The 17,049-nt window shown below is 42.9% G+C and overlaps 1 protein-coding gene across 4 annotated transcripts; it reads right to left on the bottom strand.

The window, feature by feature from the left end:
* Positions 1–59: 59 nt before the first annotated feature.
* On the bottom strand, positions 60–16,570 carry ccdc80 (coiled-coil domain containing 80). 4 transcript variants are annotated; one of them, XM_024389141.2, is made up of 11 exons: positions 16,284–16,570; positions 16,109–16,162; positions 15,123–15,825; positions 14,196–14,872; positions 13,437–13,805; positions 13,092–13,245; positions 8,903–9,039; positions 6,409–6,560; positions 5,841–5,944; positions 3,700–3,783; positions 60–1,076 (listed from the first exon to the last, which is right to left on the bottom strand). In XM_024389141.2, exons 1-11 carry the CDS (start codon positions 16,284–16,286, stop codon positions 757–759), a joined length of 2,757 nt encoding a protein of 918 aa, XP_024244909.1. In that variant the 5' UTR covers positions 16,287–16,570; the 3' UTR covers positions 60–756. The 4 variants fall into 4 exon arrangements, with proteins under 4 accessions (XP_024244909.1, XP_024244908.1, XP_024244910.1 ...); XM_024389140.2 differs by having other exon boundaries at positions 15,123–15,840; XM_024389142.2 differs by having other exon boundaries at positions 15,123–16,162.
* Positions 16,571–17,049: the final 479 nt, after the last annotated feature.

The following is a 17,049-nucleotide window of genomic DNA, read 5'->3' on the forward strand; positions in this document are numbered from 1 at the left end:
GAACCTCTGACTAGACATTTATACAAATGACTGAGATGTGTATTAACTCCGAGAAACTGTTGATAGTAAAACAGTTTTATTTGTCATAAAGCACCACAGAGTATAAATAAGAACAATGTGTAGCAACAGGAAACTTTACAAACAGACAGTTATAGCTCTGATTTTGATCGCCTCAAATAATAAATCCAATAAATACAAAAGTTTTGACGTATCTTTACGCTTGTATCTACAATAAGGTCCAGACTGTGAAAGTGAAAATTAACATTTGGTCAGGAATGGAATTGAAGTAGACTGATGGAAAATGTTGAAAAGTTTTCAATTGTAATTCTTAATACACAAGACTGATATAAAGAAAGATTGAGATTGATGACATCGCTATCCAATCCTTTATTTCCTTCTAGTACAAAACCAGGAAGTTCAGAGCTAACTCCTTTAACCCTGTGCATAAACTTCCTGAAAACACGATCCACTAATAAGGAGGCGAGACAAAGTTTATACCCATGCCCCTCACACACACACATGCCCAATTTTAATTCAATCCCTTTCCCATAGCCCTAGATACTTACTGCTAACTTGTAGATCTGATTCAAGCAACATGGTGACAATCCCATCTAGACTACCAGAGGGCTTGCTTACACCTATCTGATCCATTCAAATCTACAAAGGGCCATCAAAAAGCATCTATGAGATTAGGCAACATACTCCTTAGTAACCATATCATTGCTGATAGACTATTGACACCATCTCAACGACCCTTTAGTAACCGTATCCCTGGTGATAAGCGTCCTGGTAACCGTCGTAGCCATTGTGATGGTATCCGTAGCCCCCGTACTCGTCTTCGGGGCAGCGCATGCCCAGTGACTGCTGGATGGCCATCTCCTGCCTGCGGAGCTGCATGGAATCCACCAGGTCGTAGATGTTGGCCATGGACCACATGGGGCTCGGGTACCACGACTTGACGTTGCCGTCCTTTCCCACCAGCAGCATGGAGAAGTATTCTGGGCTGATCTGGAAGTAGTTGCGGATGTCTTTGACCAAGGCGGCCGAGAGGCCCTCACGTTCCACCGTGGCGCTGCCTGAAAGGGGGAGAGAGTCAGTCAATAGGCTTTGGTGTGTTTGATATCTTTGACTTAAGAGGCATTCTCGCTCCATGGCCAAGCTGCCTCTCTAGAGCTAGAAAGGATTAGCTTGTGTTAATACTGCTATGGAAGAATTGAATTTCATATTATCCATTTAATGTGAAAGTGTTTGTGGATTCATTTCGTTGTCTTTTGAAGGTTCCGCTAAATTCAGCGCCTCTGCTCCAGCCCCGTCATCTTCCCCTGCACAACTACCCCTTCACTCAAGGAAAGCATTGACGGGTATTCCGGGTCCGTTTGGCTAAAAGAGACCTTTATTTAGCTCGCAAACAGCTCTTTGTTCAGTAGTGCTTAAGAATACCAAATCCATTATGTAACGCCTAGAATGTTGCCTGCAATTATGTCACACATCATGATATGCAAGTACAATTTTTACCTGACCATTTTATTAGATGACCTGCAAAAAAAAAATTTTTTTTGAATGCAGTAAGGAATTACAATCTTCAGAGAATGTTTTTATAACGTATCTGCAGATAATCGTTATCAGGAGCTCAAAAACCAGTAGTAACAGTATGTAAATAAGGGAGCCAATTGAATGGCTCTCACAGATGCGAGTCGGTTCCCGACGTTCACCAAAAAGATCAGTTCAAAAAGAGCTGTTTGTTCGTGAACGACCCATCACTAAAGGAAAAGTCCATAAAGAGCACACAAGAAAACTATTTGGCAGGCTAGAGAAATTAAAGGGAGGGTTTACATATCTCCTCCCTAACACTCCGGCCACAGGAGCTGTCTGCGTGTCAGGGGTGAATGGATGGAGGGACGTGTGTGTGGTGTAGGCAGCAGCATCAGCAAGTTTTTGGGGGTTGGGTCCCCTACCACAGAGGAGACATCAAACAGGTAGCATGGAGAGAATACAGGAGACGCAGCTGGGCGATAGGGACTTGGACTGGGGGAGACAGCAGGAGTTAGGGCTGAGGCTGGCCTAGCTGCCTGCTGTGTCAATAAAACAACATCCGATATTCAACATCGTGGCTGTATGAACTGAAGATTAAACTAAACATAACACATACAGCCCCATTGACCTTCCACTTGTCTTGTTTTGTTTGGTTTAATCTTCATACAGCCATTTCCCGTATGCAGTTTGATACAGTTGAAGTCGGAAGTTAACATACACTTAGGTTGGAGTCATTCAAACTCATTTTTCAACCACTCCACAAATTTCTTGTTAACAAAATATAGTTTTGGTAAGTCGGTTAGGACATCTACTTTGTGCATGACAAGTAATTTTTCCAATAATTGTTTAAAGACATTTCACAACTCACCAGCAACAGTGTGTGAAAACATTGTGAAGACTTACAGAAAACATTTGACCTCTATCATTACCAACAAAGGGTATATAACAAAGTACTGAGATAATCTTTTGTTATTGACCAAATACTTATTTTCCACCATAATTTGCAAATCAATTCATTAAAAATCCTACAATGTGATTTTCTGGAGAAAAAAAAAATCATTTTGTCTGTCATAGTTGTAGTGTACCTATGATGAAACTTACAGGCCTCTCTCATCTTTTTAAGTGGGAGAACTTGCACAATTGGTGGCTGACTAAATACTTTTTTGCCCCACTGTATATCCACAGTAAAACGAGTCCTAAATCGACATAACCTGAAAGGCCGCTCAGCAAGGAAGAAGCCACTGCTCCAAAACTGCCATAAAAAAGCCAGACTACGGTTTGCAACTGCACATGGGGACAAAGATAGTACATTTTGGAGAAATGTCCTCTGGTCTGATGAAACAAAAATAGAACTGTTTGGCCATAATGACCATCGTTATGTTTGGAGGAAATAGGGGGAGGCTTGCAAGCCGAAGTACACCATCCCAACCGTGAAGCACGGGGGTGGCAGCATCATGTTGTGGGGGTGCTTTGCTGCAGGAGGGACTGGTGCACTTCACAAAATAGATTGCATCATGAGGCAGGAAAATTATGTGGATATATTGAAGCAACATCTCAAGACATCAGTTAAATTATCATCATCAATTTAAAGCTTGGTTGGAAATGGGTCTTCCAAATGGACAATGACCCCAAGCACACTTCCGAAGTTGTGGCAAAATGGCTTAAGGACAACAAAGTCAAGGTATTGGAGTGGCCATCACAAAGCCCTGACCTTAATCCTATAGAAAATTGAAAAAGCGTGTGCAAGCAAGGAGGCCTATAAACCTGACTCAGTTACACCAGCTCTGTCAGGAGGAATCGGCCAAAATTCACCCAACTTATTGTGGGAAGCTTGTGGAAGGCTACCTAAAACGTTTGACCCAAGTTAAACCATTTAAAGGCAAAGGCAATGCTACCAAATACTAATTGAGTGTATGTAAACTTCTGACCCACTGGGAATGTGATGAAAGAAATAAAAGAAATAAATCATTCTCTCTACTATTATTCTGACATTTCACATTCTTAAAATAAAGTGGTGATCCTAACTGACCTAAAACAGGAAATTGTTACTATGATTAAATGTCAGGAATTGTGAAAAACTGAGTTTAAATGTATTTGGCTAAGGTGTATGTAAACTTCCGACTTCAACTGTACATATAGGTGGTGTGGAGACAACAGGGTTCTTACCGTTGATTGGATAGAGCTCTAGGACTCCTCCCTGGTCCACTGCCTCCATGCCAACCAGCTTCAGGATGGAGATGTGTCTCAGGCCTGGGTCACCATGGAAACCACCACCACATAGATGAACAAACAGCAGAGAGGACATAATAGCGCATTAGAACAACAAAATACTATTTGCATTGCCCACCCCCTCTTTTTCGCCTCTGCTACTCTCAGTTATTATCTATGCATAGTCACTTTAATAACTCTATCTACATGTACACATTACCTCAATTACCTCGACTAACCGGTGCCCCCTCACAATGACTCTGTACCGGTACCCCCTGTATAGTCTCGCTATTGCTATTTTACTGCTGCTCTTTAATTACTTGTTCCTTTTTCTTTTAAATTCTTATTCGTATTTTTTAAACTGCATTGTTGGTTAGGGGCTTGTAAGTAAGCATTTTACTTTAAGGTCTACTACACCTGTTGTATTCGGCACATGTGCCTAATACAATTTGATTTGATTAGTTTAGAAAAATGTATGTTATTTATCTTTGTGTAGTCTAAGATTAATCAACCAATCAATATACATGCAAAAACACAGATATTGAAACAAACAATTCTGAAAATCAACCTGCAATAGAGCATGCTGGGAAATATGATAATGGTGTGCATGGTTTTGAGTGTTTCACTCTACACAGAGTATTGACACACTCACAATCAACTCTGGTTATTAACACCAATACTGAAGTTCTCGTGCACCACTGATTGTTCGTTTTTTAAATTTCGCTTTGGTGCTATTTTCTTGTGGTGATTTTTCAAAACTCTTAGTACAAAACTCCAAACTGGTAACACAGCCAGTCTTACATTCAAAACCTTTCATTGTGCATTCATTTTGTCTGCAGGCATGTTTCACCACACACCGAAAATATAATGAGTACATTGGTTGAATCACCAAAACACAACATAATGACATCTTCTCAATGTAGTTATTTTACCAACCAGTTAACCCAGTAGCAACACATTTAAGACCCATGTTTCCAAATGAACCTTTGAATGTAGTATGCTAAAGAACATTAAATTGCAGTACATTACACTGTTTTCACATTAGGCAATACACTTGCACTACCCATAATATTTGACTCAACATCAAATGTCCATAATTTCCATCTTATGTGTGATGAAAGGTGTGATCATTGAATACATCTTTCAAAATGTAATCAAATGAAAGAAACAAACTAATACTTGCTAAACATTGTTTCTTTCATTTGATTACATTTAGAAATCAAGCCTGTCTTGAACATTTGGCCATAGGTTGTTATCGAAATCCCAGTAAATATCATTGTTGGTTAAGGGCTTGTAAGTAAGCCCTTACAGACCATTATAAGAATTTCACGGTAAGGTCTACACTTGTTGTAGTCGGCGCATGTGACAAATAAAGTTAGATTTGATTTGTTCATGCATCCCAGAAAAACGTTTTTGCATGGTCATTCCTAGCCTGACATACAGTACCAGTCAAAAGTTTGGAAACACTGTTACGCCCGCGTGGTAAGCGTACATCTTTCTTTATTTTGATGAACACCAAAAAAAAAAAGATAAACAACCGTAAAGTTCTGCAGGCTACACAGCAACTAACAAAATCAAGATCCCACAACTGAAGGTGGGAAAAAGGGCTGCCTAAGTATGATCCCCAATCAGAGACAATGATAAACAGCTGCCTCTGATTGGGAACCATACTAGCCCAACAAAGAAATAGAAACATAGATTTGCCCACCCAAGTCACACCCTGACCTAACCAAATAGAGAATAAAAAAGGCTGTCTAAGGTCAGGGCGTGACACACACCTACTCATTCAAGGGTTTTTCTTTATTTTTACTATTTTCTACATTGTAGAATAATAGTGAAGACATCAAAACAATGAAATAACACATAAACCCCCCCACCTAAAATCCTATCTGACTGTATGGCCTTTCTCTCGCTCTTTTTGTTGGTATTATCTTTTACCAGATCTAATGTGTTATATTCTCCCTCATCAATTGTGTGGTTGTGTGGCACTGTGTGTGTGTGTAACAACCCCTAGGCACTAGACTAGTCACTTCCTGTAGATGGGATAAATATTGTTTAAGGAATATGATAATAAATCAACAATTCCTTCTTATACTCACCCAGGTTGCAGGCTTGGCTGGTCAGTGCATAGAGTTGCTGCTGATAGGCCCATTCCTCATCGTTGGGGGCGGAGATTACAAACAGGCGACGCCTCCAACGGAACCTGAGAACCCAAAGACGGAACTAGGATGAAAGATGTAGGAAGATTACACAGTAATGTCATCAACCAAGTCACTTTCTGTCCAAACTCCAGACCCTTTGACTTACTGTCATCAGACTGGAATTTAGTCTCTATTGCAACAAACCACAGTCAATCTGTTAAAGATAGAAATATAGGACCACAGTCAATCAATCCAAGACAATTGTGTTAACGTAGAGTACTAGAAGTATAGGCTCGCGCATGCTGTCCACCATCAGAGCCAAGTTTAGCTCATGAAGAACTGTTGAATTTGTGGTGCAGGTGATTTAGTGTGAATATTCATGTTGACTACAAATTCTGACCACAGCCTCCTCAACGAGACCCCTGCCTGGTTTGAGACAATATTCTCACTGGCTGTGAGCTAATGACTGTTTAAAATTCCAGACGCTGCCACAGCCATCAGCAAGAGTAACGTGCACACACACTACCTGGAGAGGAAGTTCTCCAGTGATCTGGGTTTGTCCTCCTTCTTGCAGACAACTCCGTCTCTCTTCTGCTGTTCCATCTCTCTGATGCGAGAGGAGAAGGTGTCGATGTAATCAAACACAGCCTTCATGGCGATCGGGACCTCGTAGGATTGCTGTTAGAGGGACAAACACACATCATCAAGACAGAAAAAAAGACAATGGAGCAAAAAGATAAGCATTGGAGGATTTGAGTGTACAATCCTTACTCGATTCTTTAAGTTGTCAGGAGAAAAACATAACAAATGCTATTCCTTTGTTATACCTATCCCAGTATTCTTAAAAAATTGTGTATCCTCTACTCCTAAAAAAATCTGTATGCAAATGAAACAAGACACTGAGCCATGTGTTCGATGAGAATCAGAGTCCCTTCACACACAGCAGATTTGTGGGTGTTAAACTATTGGAGTTGAGATAAAAAGTGTTGTGAGTGTTATATCTGATTCTAGTGGGGTTAACACAAGTGGGATTGAAATTGACACCGCCTGCGATGAATTAATGGGATTGAAATTGACATTGAAGTTGTCACTCGACTGTTGAGTTCATTTCCGTTAATTCTCTCAGAGTGAAAGAGACATGGGACATTATATTTTCCAGCATGCTTTGTTGCAGGTTGCTTTTTAGAATAGTTTTAATATCTATGTTTCTGCATGCATAATGATTGATTAATTGATCTTATACTACACAAAGATAAATAACAAATGTTTCTAAGCAAATCCAATCTGTAAGTGGTTGGATTTATTTAACCCGTTATTGAGATGGTTTAGGCAGTCTCATTGATCAACCTTTCCTACCATGGCAGTCATTTTAACTGCTGGTTGCAGGGGATTAAAAGTTCAATAGCCTATGGCTGGATTTGAATAGGAATTATGTAACACTTTGGAAGCCAGCATAATATGACTTGTTGATGTGGCCAGCAAACCAGGAGTTTCAGACAACTGTGTTAGGGTGAAACTTGAACGTTGAAGTATGGTATAGTCAAAAAAAGTCATTTATCGTGATAAATAATTACATTTTGATGATAAAATATAAATGTAGGCACTCACTGAAAGCTACGGGACTGAAAGCCATCGAATGCAACAATCATGTCTCTGTCACTAGCAAACACAGTCATGGGTGGTACAGGTACCTCTAAAATTAACTTGAGTGGCACCCTTGAAAATAAATATGCAAATAAGGCTTTACACCCTACATTGTTAAAATAACAACAAAAAATTAGTTACGGTAACACCATAGGTATTCATTCCCTAACACTGAGGAAGTGGAACAGCATCTGCCCTAATAAAGTGTTCATTCCCTAACACTGAGGAAGTGGAACAGCATCTGCCCTAATAAAGTGTTCATTCCCTAACACTGAGGAAGTGGAACAGCATCTGCCCTAATAAAGTGTTCATTCCCAAACACTGAGGAAGTGGAACAGCATCTGCCCTAATAAAGTGTTCATTCCTAACACTGAGGAAGTGGAACAGCATCTGCCCTAATAAAGTGTTCATTCCCTAACACTGAGGAAGTGGAACAGCATCTGCCCTAATAAAGTGTTCATTCCCTAACACTGAGGAAGTGGAACAGCATCTGCCCTAATAAAGTGTTCATTCCCTAACACTGAGGAAGTGGAACAGCATCTGCCCTAATAAAGTGTTCATTCCCTAACACTGAGGAAGTGGAACAGCATCTGCCCTAATAAAGTGTTCATTTAAGTCCAAATTTGCAACACCCAGGGTGTTAGGGACCCAACACTCTTGGGGTCTTCAACACATCAACACTTTGTTAGTCATATACACACTAAGAAAGTGTTGCATTTAACACTGTGGGCATTAAAATTCTGATCTCAAATTTGCTCAGTCCAGAATGTGATATTCCCCAATGCAGCATTACACACTCACAGAAGCACAGGCACACAAACTTTCTAATGGATCAGGTGAGGGTCTGCTGCCATGGATACAGTCTCCCTCATTGTTTTTTGCATTCCCTGTCACTCCTCCCTCCCTCTCTCCCTCCATGTGCCCTGTAATGTTAATAGAATTTCCTGTCTGTACTGACAGCATTAGAGGGTTGCTTGCACACTGGCGTCTTTGTTTAATCCGTCTGAAAACAGCCTGGTGGTTTACACACACACACACACACACACACACACAAACACAGCTGTTGGGAGAACGTCATGATGTGTGAATTAAACCAGTGTTTAATCACGGCAGGATGTTTACAGTATGGCGAAGGCAGGTCAGGCAACATGAGTCTATGTCTAATTGGCCAAACAGAGAGGTTAGGTGTTTGTGCTCCATTTAGCTCACTTGGCAAAATGGTTGGGTTGAGTTGTAGACTTTAGTTCTAAATGGAATGGTCCAAAAAGTGCGGACTCCGACAATCCAGTGTGCCAGATTGCAAAATAATGCACGCCTAGTAAGACAGAGAGACAGAGAAAAAAAGAGAGAGAGAGAGAGAGAGAGACAAAACCCACCTTGGCTCTCATGTCAGTGTCAGTGAGAACCATGTAGAAGTCGTTAAATGTCATATAAAACTCCTTCCTGAGCTCTGTGATCAGATCCTGGTTCACCAGGTCCTCCTGACGAAGACCCGTCATAGGCTTGTCGTTCTCTGGGAGGGGAAGAGAAAGAAGGGAAAGAAGAGAGCGAGAGAAAATTGAGAAACAGACAACCAATTAAAATGTTGTTTAGTACAATTTAACAGACTCCTGTCCAGAGAAACTTACAATAATGAGTGCATTTTCAGATAAGGAAGCTAAAACAACTGCATAGTACAACCAGAGTCATGGGGAAACAGGGATTGGACATCCCACTTCCTACCAGAGACTGAATGGGTTGACACATGACTGACGACCAGAAGGCGTGTTTCCCTCATAATATTTATGAGAGGTGGAGTTGTGGCCTTATTAGTTGTTATTGGTTACACCTATCCCTGTCTCTTCAGTTCTGCAAACATAGAGGTAGGGTAAGGAGGGGACTACTGGGGGAATCGACGGTTGATTTTGGGCGAGCGTCTGTTTGAGGTAAAATAGATCTACCACCCAAAAGGAGGGCAATGGTGTGTTTACTCTAGGCTTACTGCTTCCTCTGAGAAGACACACACACACACACACACACACACGTGTGCGCACGCATGCACACACACACTGAGGCCATCTCTATTACCAAACATTGGCAATAATCTGTATCAAACAGAGTGAGAGGGAGATGGCTGAGGAGGAAGAAGCCAATCTAGATTGTTTGTCTTATTTTTATTTCCTTTAACTCTTTGGAATGTCTCACTCCTTTTCAACATGGATATTCCTTAAAAAAAAAAAACATTCAACCATAATTTTCTCCTGATTCCCGAATGCTTGTTGAGGCAGACCGGATTGCATCTCAGACTGCATTCCAGATCTCTGTTTTCCTTTGTTTTGATTGGAATCCCACCCCAAAGACCACAGCTGTCTTCAACATGAGGGTAATGACAGAGGCCATTTGTTGACTTACTGTTTGTTTTGACTGGAAACCCATCATTCTCCACAACAAGGATTTTTTTTAAAAACCCCAATGTTTCCTGATGTGATTGAGAGGATAAGGACTCCACATGTCTGCTTTGTACTATAAAGAGAACTGGTCACCTTTTGAAAACATACATGAAGATGTTTTCAATCCACAACCATCCTCCTTTCTACAGAAAACAAATGGCGTCCTCCTATGGCTTACATATACAGTATCTGTAGCACCATGGTTTCTAAGGCAAAGCGGTGATCCATCTATCTATCCTGAACAGGAATATACTCAGGCAGGAAGTTGGCTTGATCACATGGCTTAGAGGAGCTAACACAGTTGGCACATTTGGTTCCTTGGAAGTTGTGGGAACATATGTTTTTGGTTTTCCATTGGTACTGAGAATGAAGCCATACGTTTCCTGACTTTTTAGGATGCAAGGAGGTTCTGAGAACATTTCACTATGGTTCCCTGAAAGTTTTCTTGAGAAGTTTTCTTAACATTCTGATGACGAAAATGATTAGTTATTTGAAGGTAATGTTTCCATAAGACTTTTAATAACACTGCTAGCTTAATTTGTGTTAACTGTTCTGAACTCCAAGCACGGCTAGGACACATGGAAATTCATTAACTTAGGCATTAATCATGCAAACCCATTTATTTTTTATTGTATCAAAGCCTCAGTGAGATACAAACCTACAATCGTCTGTTCTCTATTCATGGAAATAGTCCACTGCGCCACCAGGATGGAGCTAGCATGCCATGTTTCTTTTAACTGATACAAAGCTGTTCATTTTTGTCTATTCAAATGGAACCAATGTCAAAGGAAACAAGCACTCATTAAGATCAGGTGTGGCCAATAAGTGGGCGCGGCAAACACACCTGGAAACACTTAACAAGATACACACAAGAGTTTTGTTGACACTTAGAGCGGAATGTACAGGTATATGTTTTTAAATAACATTCTTAGAATGTTCTTTGAAAGTTTACTAATGTTTTTTATGGAAAGTTCTCTTTAAATAGAACCACGAGGAAACCTGCAGAAAAAGTTATGCTGAAGTACTGAAATTCACACAGAAGCACGTTGTTTCTTAACGTTCTTTAAACAATTTCAGAACATTCATTTAAATAGAACTATGAGGAAACTTGTAGGAAACCTTATGCTGAAGTACTGAAATTCCCACCTAAGATACATGGTTCTCAGAACGTTATGTGCAATCTGGGTATCCTGCACCATTCCCAGAACATTGTACGATGATTGTATGCAAAATAACTATTGGATAACCCATAACCCCACTCCAAGAAACAAATGGTTCTTGAACATTATGTGCTAGCTGGGACTGTAGCTACCGCTTACACAGCCCACAGCCCTTAATCACAGCACCCTGTACGTACGTACGCACACACACCACACACACACACACAGACCAATGTCTGCATTACACTCAAAGGTAAGGATGATGTCATCCAACACAGGGAACCTTTTTCCAGCATACAGCTGTGAAAGGACCATTTACACACAGACACACGCTCACCCGCACGAACACACACACACGCTCACCCGCACGAACACACACACACGCTCACCCGCACGAACACACACACGCTCACCCGCACAAACACACACACACGCTCACGAACACACATTAACCCTTGGAGTGATGCTCGGAACATAAGACTAACCACCGTCCGGTTCATAACATGGGTGTGTGTGACATCACCTCAAATCATTCTGGCATTCCGTCTGTGGAACATGTCTTTGTGTAGAATCAGAGAGAATAATAAAGTTTTATACAGTAGGGCTGTGTCCTGACATTAACACATCCTAACTATAGGCTGGAGGCACGATTCAAATCTCCATAAAACTACAAATATTGTCGCTTGCCAAGCCCAATTTACAATGCAAATCTCATAAGACGCATTTGTAATCTTGAGCCATCTGAATAAGTAGCTTTGAAGAAAATCAACAAAAGGGAGACTCTAATTCATCTTGAAGATAAGCCATGTAAGCTAACCCAAGACACGTGTGTGTGTGTGGGAGTGTGTGTGTGTGTGAGAGAGAGGTGACCTAACTCTCTAGCTTACACATTAGCTGCAGAGGAAGCAGACTTCCCCCTTTTCACCAATGATAAACTAGGAAGGTATTCAGCCGGGATCGCCCCACACCACACATACACACTGGCGGACTTACCATTAGGCAGAAGAGGCAATTGCCTCAGGTCTCACATTATCAAGGGGCCTCATGACCTGGGCATAAAAAAATAAAAATAAATATATATATACAAATATTACAATAGTTTCTCTGCTTGAGGCCCCCCTCATGCTCCGCTCGAGGCATAATACATAAATAATAATAAAAATCCCCTTCAAAAGCTGTCTGTTTAAGCTAGTGTGTGCATGGGCTGGATCTTAATCCACTGTAAACGCCGATGTCTGACTTCCGCATCGGTGGTGGAAGGTGGCAAAGCTACAGAGGTGTTTCTCTGTAGCTTTTTCTCATGAAAACGGCTGTAGCGATCGAACGGTTTGGCCAATAAATGATTATGCCCCCTCTATGGATAGGTGAGACTCTCACAAACACAAAGCCCCCCCCTCCGATCCGTTTGGTCACATGCACGAAGCACTCATGGCGAAGCAGTGAAAGCCTTTGTGCACCATTAACTGTCATGTCTGGGACTCAGGAGGCTTTGGCATTGTGTCTCACCAAAATGTCTTTGCAATGGTAGTGTCATCCTGTTCACAGTGTTATTGTTCGAGCCTCTCTTATTGTTTGCTGCAGACTCACTCCAGACACCTTCTAGCCTTCTGTTCTATCGGAGGAGTTTAGGATAGCAGGGGTAAAATCAGGACAGGGCAGTAACAGCAATACAGGACACCTACTGTAACTTAGGGCTCAATTCAATCTGTATCGCCAAAGTTCAGCGCTATAGCGCGTTTGAAATCTAAAGGCAATGTTCCCACGTTCGCGGAGACTGCATTTACGGTACGTCGGTTGAATCAGAAATGACCTTTCAATTTCAAGTGTACTATAGCTGATGCGGACTGTTCTGTCCTGTACAGGCTACGTGTCGTAACAATAATAATACATTACATTTATATAGAGTTTTCAAGGACCCAAAGTCACTTAAACTTTTCCTTTCCCGCAATAGTGTGTTAGTAGAGATGTGTACATACCCAGCTGGTAGTGATCTATCTTCATGGTGGAGTTGACAGAGCCAAAGATGGTGATGATGGAGACTTTCCTGATGGCCATCTCACACACCGTCTCCAGGTACTCATCCCTCTGTTGCACATACATAGTGCTCTCCTCACTGGGGGCTGTTATGATCTGGACACACACACACACAGAAAGAGACTGGGTTAGACTGTGTTACACACACACACACACACACTACTGTGGCGATTGTGTTTATAATAGACAGCGGGGAGGTTAGAGGATGGGGACTGATTTTACTACCCTGCCCTCGGCAACACTCCTGTGTTAAGAATCTAGACAGGCTGCAAAACACTGGTACTTACCACAAGTCGTCTCCTGTTCTCAAAGTAGTCCAGGAAGGATGCCAGGGAACCCTTAGGAGGCGGAGGCTTCTTGGTGGGTTTGTGGTACGCCTCTTTCTCGTGATTCTTCAACGCCTTCTTTCCGTTCTTCTTCCCGTTGTTTTTTCCCTCCTTCCCCACCTTCGCTCCTCTCCTCTCTGCCTTGTCCCTCTTGGTGGCCTTTTGTGGTTTGCTGTTCTTTTTCTTCTTCTTCTCAGTATTGTCGTGTTTTCCCTTGCCCCTCTTGGTTGGGCTGACCTCTGTGTTGACCTCTGTGTTGACCTCTGTCTCTGGGTTGCTGGAGGTGGGCCGGCTTGATTCATAATTCTCCTCATACTCATTATTCAACACCTGGAGAGAAGAGAGAAGAGAAGAGGAGAGGAGGGAGGAGAAAAGGAGAGGATAGGAGAGAAGAGGACTTTATTGATCACCAAAATCAAACCTGGTGCAACAAAAGCAACAGAGAACAACATACAGCAACATTCTGTCTCAACATCAATGTAATAAGTGAAATGTAATAAGTCAACTTTTTGGGGAGGTAGGGTGGCCTAGTGGTTAGAGTGTTGGCCTAGTAACCGAAAGGTTGCAAGTTCTAATCCCCGAGCTGACAAGGTAAAAATCTGTCGTTCTGCCCCTGAACAGGCAGTTAACCCACTGTTCATAGGCCGTCATTGAAAATAAGAATTTGTTCTTAACTGACTTGCCTAGTTAAATAAAGGTAAAATAAAAAAAACTGCATACCTTCCCATGCTTCCTTTTGGTGGGTATCACTCCGGCCGGCTTACGGCTGTTGTGGTCCTTCCTCTCCTTGTCTGTTCGGTTGTCCCCAGACGTGGTGGTCTTGGGTGGGTGTCTCCCCTTGTCTCTGCGGTTATAGGGCTCAGGTGTGGTCCTAGGGGCAGGCAGCCAGTGAGGGGTGGTTTGGGCTTTTGTGGGTCTCTGGTTTCTGGTGGTAGTGGTGGTGGTCTGTCGTGTGGTCACAGGACGTTTAGTTGTGGTTGTTGTGGGCTTTGGTGTGGTTGTTGCTTTCGTTGTTGTAATAGTGGCTTTTGTCGTGGTCGTCGTGGGTCTTGTTGTTATCGAAGTTGTCATTGGCCTCGTTGTCGTTGACCTCGTGGCAATTGTGGTGGTTGTTGTGGGTCTCCTCATTGGCTTCCTCGCAGGCGGCTTCCTCTCTGGGGTCGGGTCTACCTGTCCACCTGTTTCAACTTCCATCCCTGAGTCTCCACCCCCCCCACCCACTTGGCCCTCTACTCCTGCCCCTTTACACTTCTGGACGAATCCCTTCTGTCGGATCTTCTCCAGCTTCCTCATTGGTGCCTGGTCGATGACCTCGTACATGGCCTCCAGCCTGACTGGATAGGGATACCTCTCCTCCACTTGCAGTGTTTTCCTCAGGAGCACCATCCCAAACTTACCTGTAAAGACTCAGATTTATGTTATTGCCCTCACAAATTCATTTTCACTGCTTGTCAGCATAAAACATGCAGTAAACATACAAATAGCCAACATCACACAAAGTACCCCCATAACCCCCACTCCTAACACCAAGCAGGTGTTGACAGATCTGAATGGCAGGTTCAATCTAGCCCCCCACAGAGATTCTCTCAGATCTGCTAACACTGAAGGAGTAGGGCTAGGGGATGTTTCCAGGTGGGCCAAGCCTACCTTTCTCCAGTTTGAGGAAGGTCATGAGGCGGGGGATAAGCACTTTGTCCAAAGGTTCCTCCATCACCTTCCCCTCGCTGGTGATCCGCCTCACCTTCCCACCCATCTCCCCCTCCTGGTGGAATATCACGATCTGCTGCACGTGCCTCTCTGCCAGCTCGCAGTACACGTCTGGCTTCAGCAGTGTCATCATCAGCCGGTAGTAACCATCTGAGTCATGTGGAGCAGAAATCACCAGGACTCGGTTTTTCCCTGCAAAGCTTGCCAGGAGGTTAGGCGAGCCTGCGCTGCTTGGCATTCGAGTCTGTCTGGCCTTCGCCCTGGGAGTGCCTTCATCCTGAAGCATGCCAGACTGGAGGGGAGCCATCTTCCCAGCTACCCTCCTCCCTGCTGCTCTTGCCAGCGCTCCACCTCTCCTGCCCTGTCCAGACCCAGTCCTGGGCTGAAGAACAGAGACCTGGTCCGCCTGCATGTCCTCCTCGAGCCTGGCGCTGATCCCGGAGGGCACCGAGGGGGAGCCGGGCCCTGGGCGGGTTCCTCCCACGCCGACAGTGCGCTCTCTGCCGGCTGCGCCGAGCTGCAGACGCCCGGTATTGAGTTTGGTGCGTTGGCGCAAGGGAAACCGTCTGAGGTGGGCCTGTTTGTCGGCGTGTCCTGCCCACGCTAGCAGACACAGCAGGGACAGACCCAGGACAAACTCTCCCTGCATTATTGTAAACTGTTAGTTACAATAAACAACCAGAAAGAGAGAAGAATATCCAATAGTGGACATGGGACCTGTGTGCGTCTTTAGAGCATTTATGTTCAATAAATAAGAAATAAAGTCCAGCGCAGTAAAAAAACAGAGTACAAGAGAGAGGCCAACACTTTATTATTGTGTTTTAAAACATGCCTTTACTTTTTGCAGTGGAACACCAGCCAAACCCCACTTCACCAGCCTGCGATCAACCTGAGAGAAGCGTGAAAACGCAGACAGGAAAACTCACCAGAGAGGTTCTAAAATATCCAAACCAGGCACCAATTGACGGAGTCAGCAATTCCTGAAAAACATTCGGGGTATTTAGAAACCGTTAATCCAAACTTCCAATTTCAGCTCTCAAAATAACCACACAAATTAGGAAAATACGCAGACTTTGCCAATTCTGGAAAAAAATGTCATACCATTTATAAACTCCGAGTGTACGCGACATTTTAACATCCACAAGTAAACAGATATACAGCACGGTCTCGAAAACAAATCCGTGTTATTTTATTCTCGGACCTGACCATTATTTAAAAATATAGTTTTTTCCAACTATCAAAGTAATCCAATTTAAACGCAGGGCGTTTTACGCATAGCAAACCTAGTCCGATTTCAAGAGGAAAACCTGCACAGAGTGGCTCTTCTGTATGGGAAATGCGTCTCCCTCTTCTTTCTCCCGACTCCCCAACCTAAACTACGGAAGCTAGTAATGTCGACACCTTTAAGCCTGCCCTGCCTCAGACTCTCCTCGCTGGCGCAGTGGCGCTATACCAGCCTGGTCTCATAGACTAGACGTAACATAGTAAATGTAAATCTAGGAGACAAACATTTGTGTAACATCAAGACAAATCAAATCAAATTGTATTAGTCACATGCGCCAGATACAACAGTTGTAGATCTTACAGTGAAATGCTTACTTATGAGCCCCTAACCAACAATGCAGTAAACAAAACAACAAGAAAAGAATAAGAGATGAAAGTAATTAGTAATTTAGAGCAGAAAGTAAAATAACAATAGGGAGACTATATACAGGGGGGTACTGATACAGAGTCAATGTGCGGGGGCACTGCTTAGTTGAGGTAGTATGTACATGTATATAGAGTTATTAAAGTGACTATGCATAGATGACAACAGAGAGTAGCAGTGGTGTAAAGTGTAAAGAGGGGGAGGGGGGGGTAATGCAAA

The sequence above is a fragment of the Oncorhynchus tshawytscha genome, linkage group LG26 (assembly GCF_018296145.1).
Source record: "Oncorhynchus tshawytscha isolate Ot180627B linkage group LG26, Otsh_v2.0, whole genome shotgun sequence".
Taxonomy (NCBI): Eukaryota; Metazoa; Chordata; class Actinopteri; order Salmoniformes; family Salmonidae; genus Oncorhynchus; species Oncorhynchus tshawytscha.

Excerpts from the sequence above, each read along its gene's own strand:
- ccdc80 (XM_024389140.2), bottom strand. Across the intron at positions 6,561-8,902 it reads ACACTGACATGAGAGCCAAG|CAATCCTACGAGGTCCCGAT; the intron begins GTGGGTTTTGTC and ends TCCCTCTAACAG. Across the intron at positions 5,945-6,408 it reads CTGGAGAACTTCCTCTCCAG|GTTCCGTTGGAGGCGTCGCC; the intron begins GTAGTGTGTGTG and ends TTGGGTTCTCAG.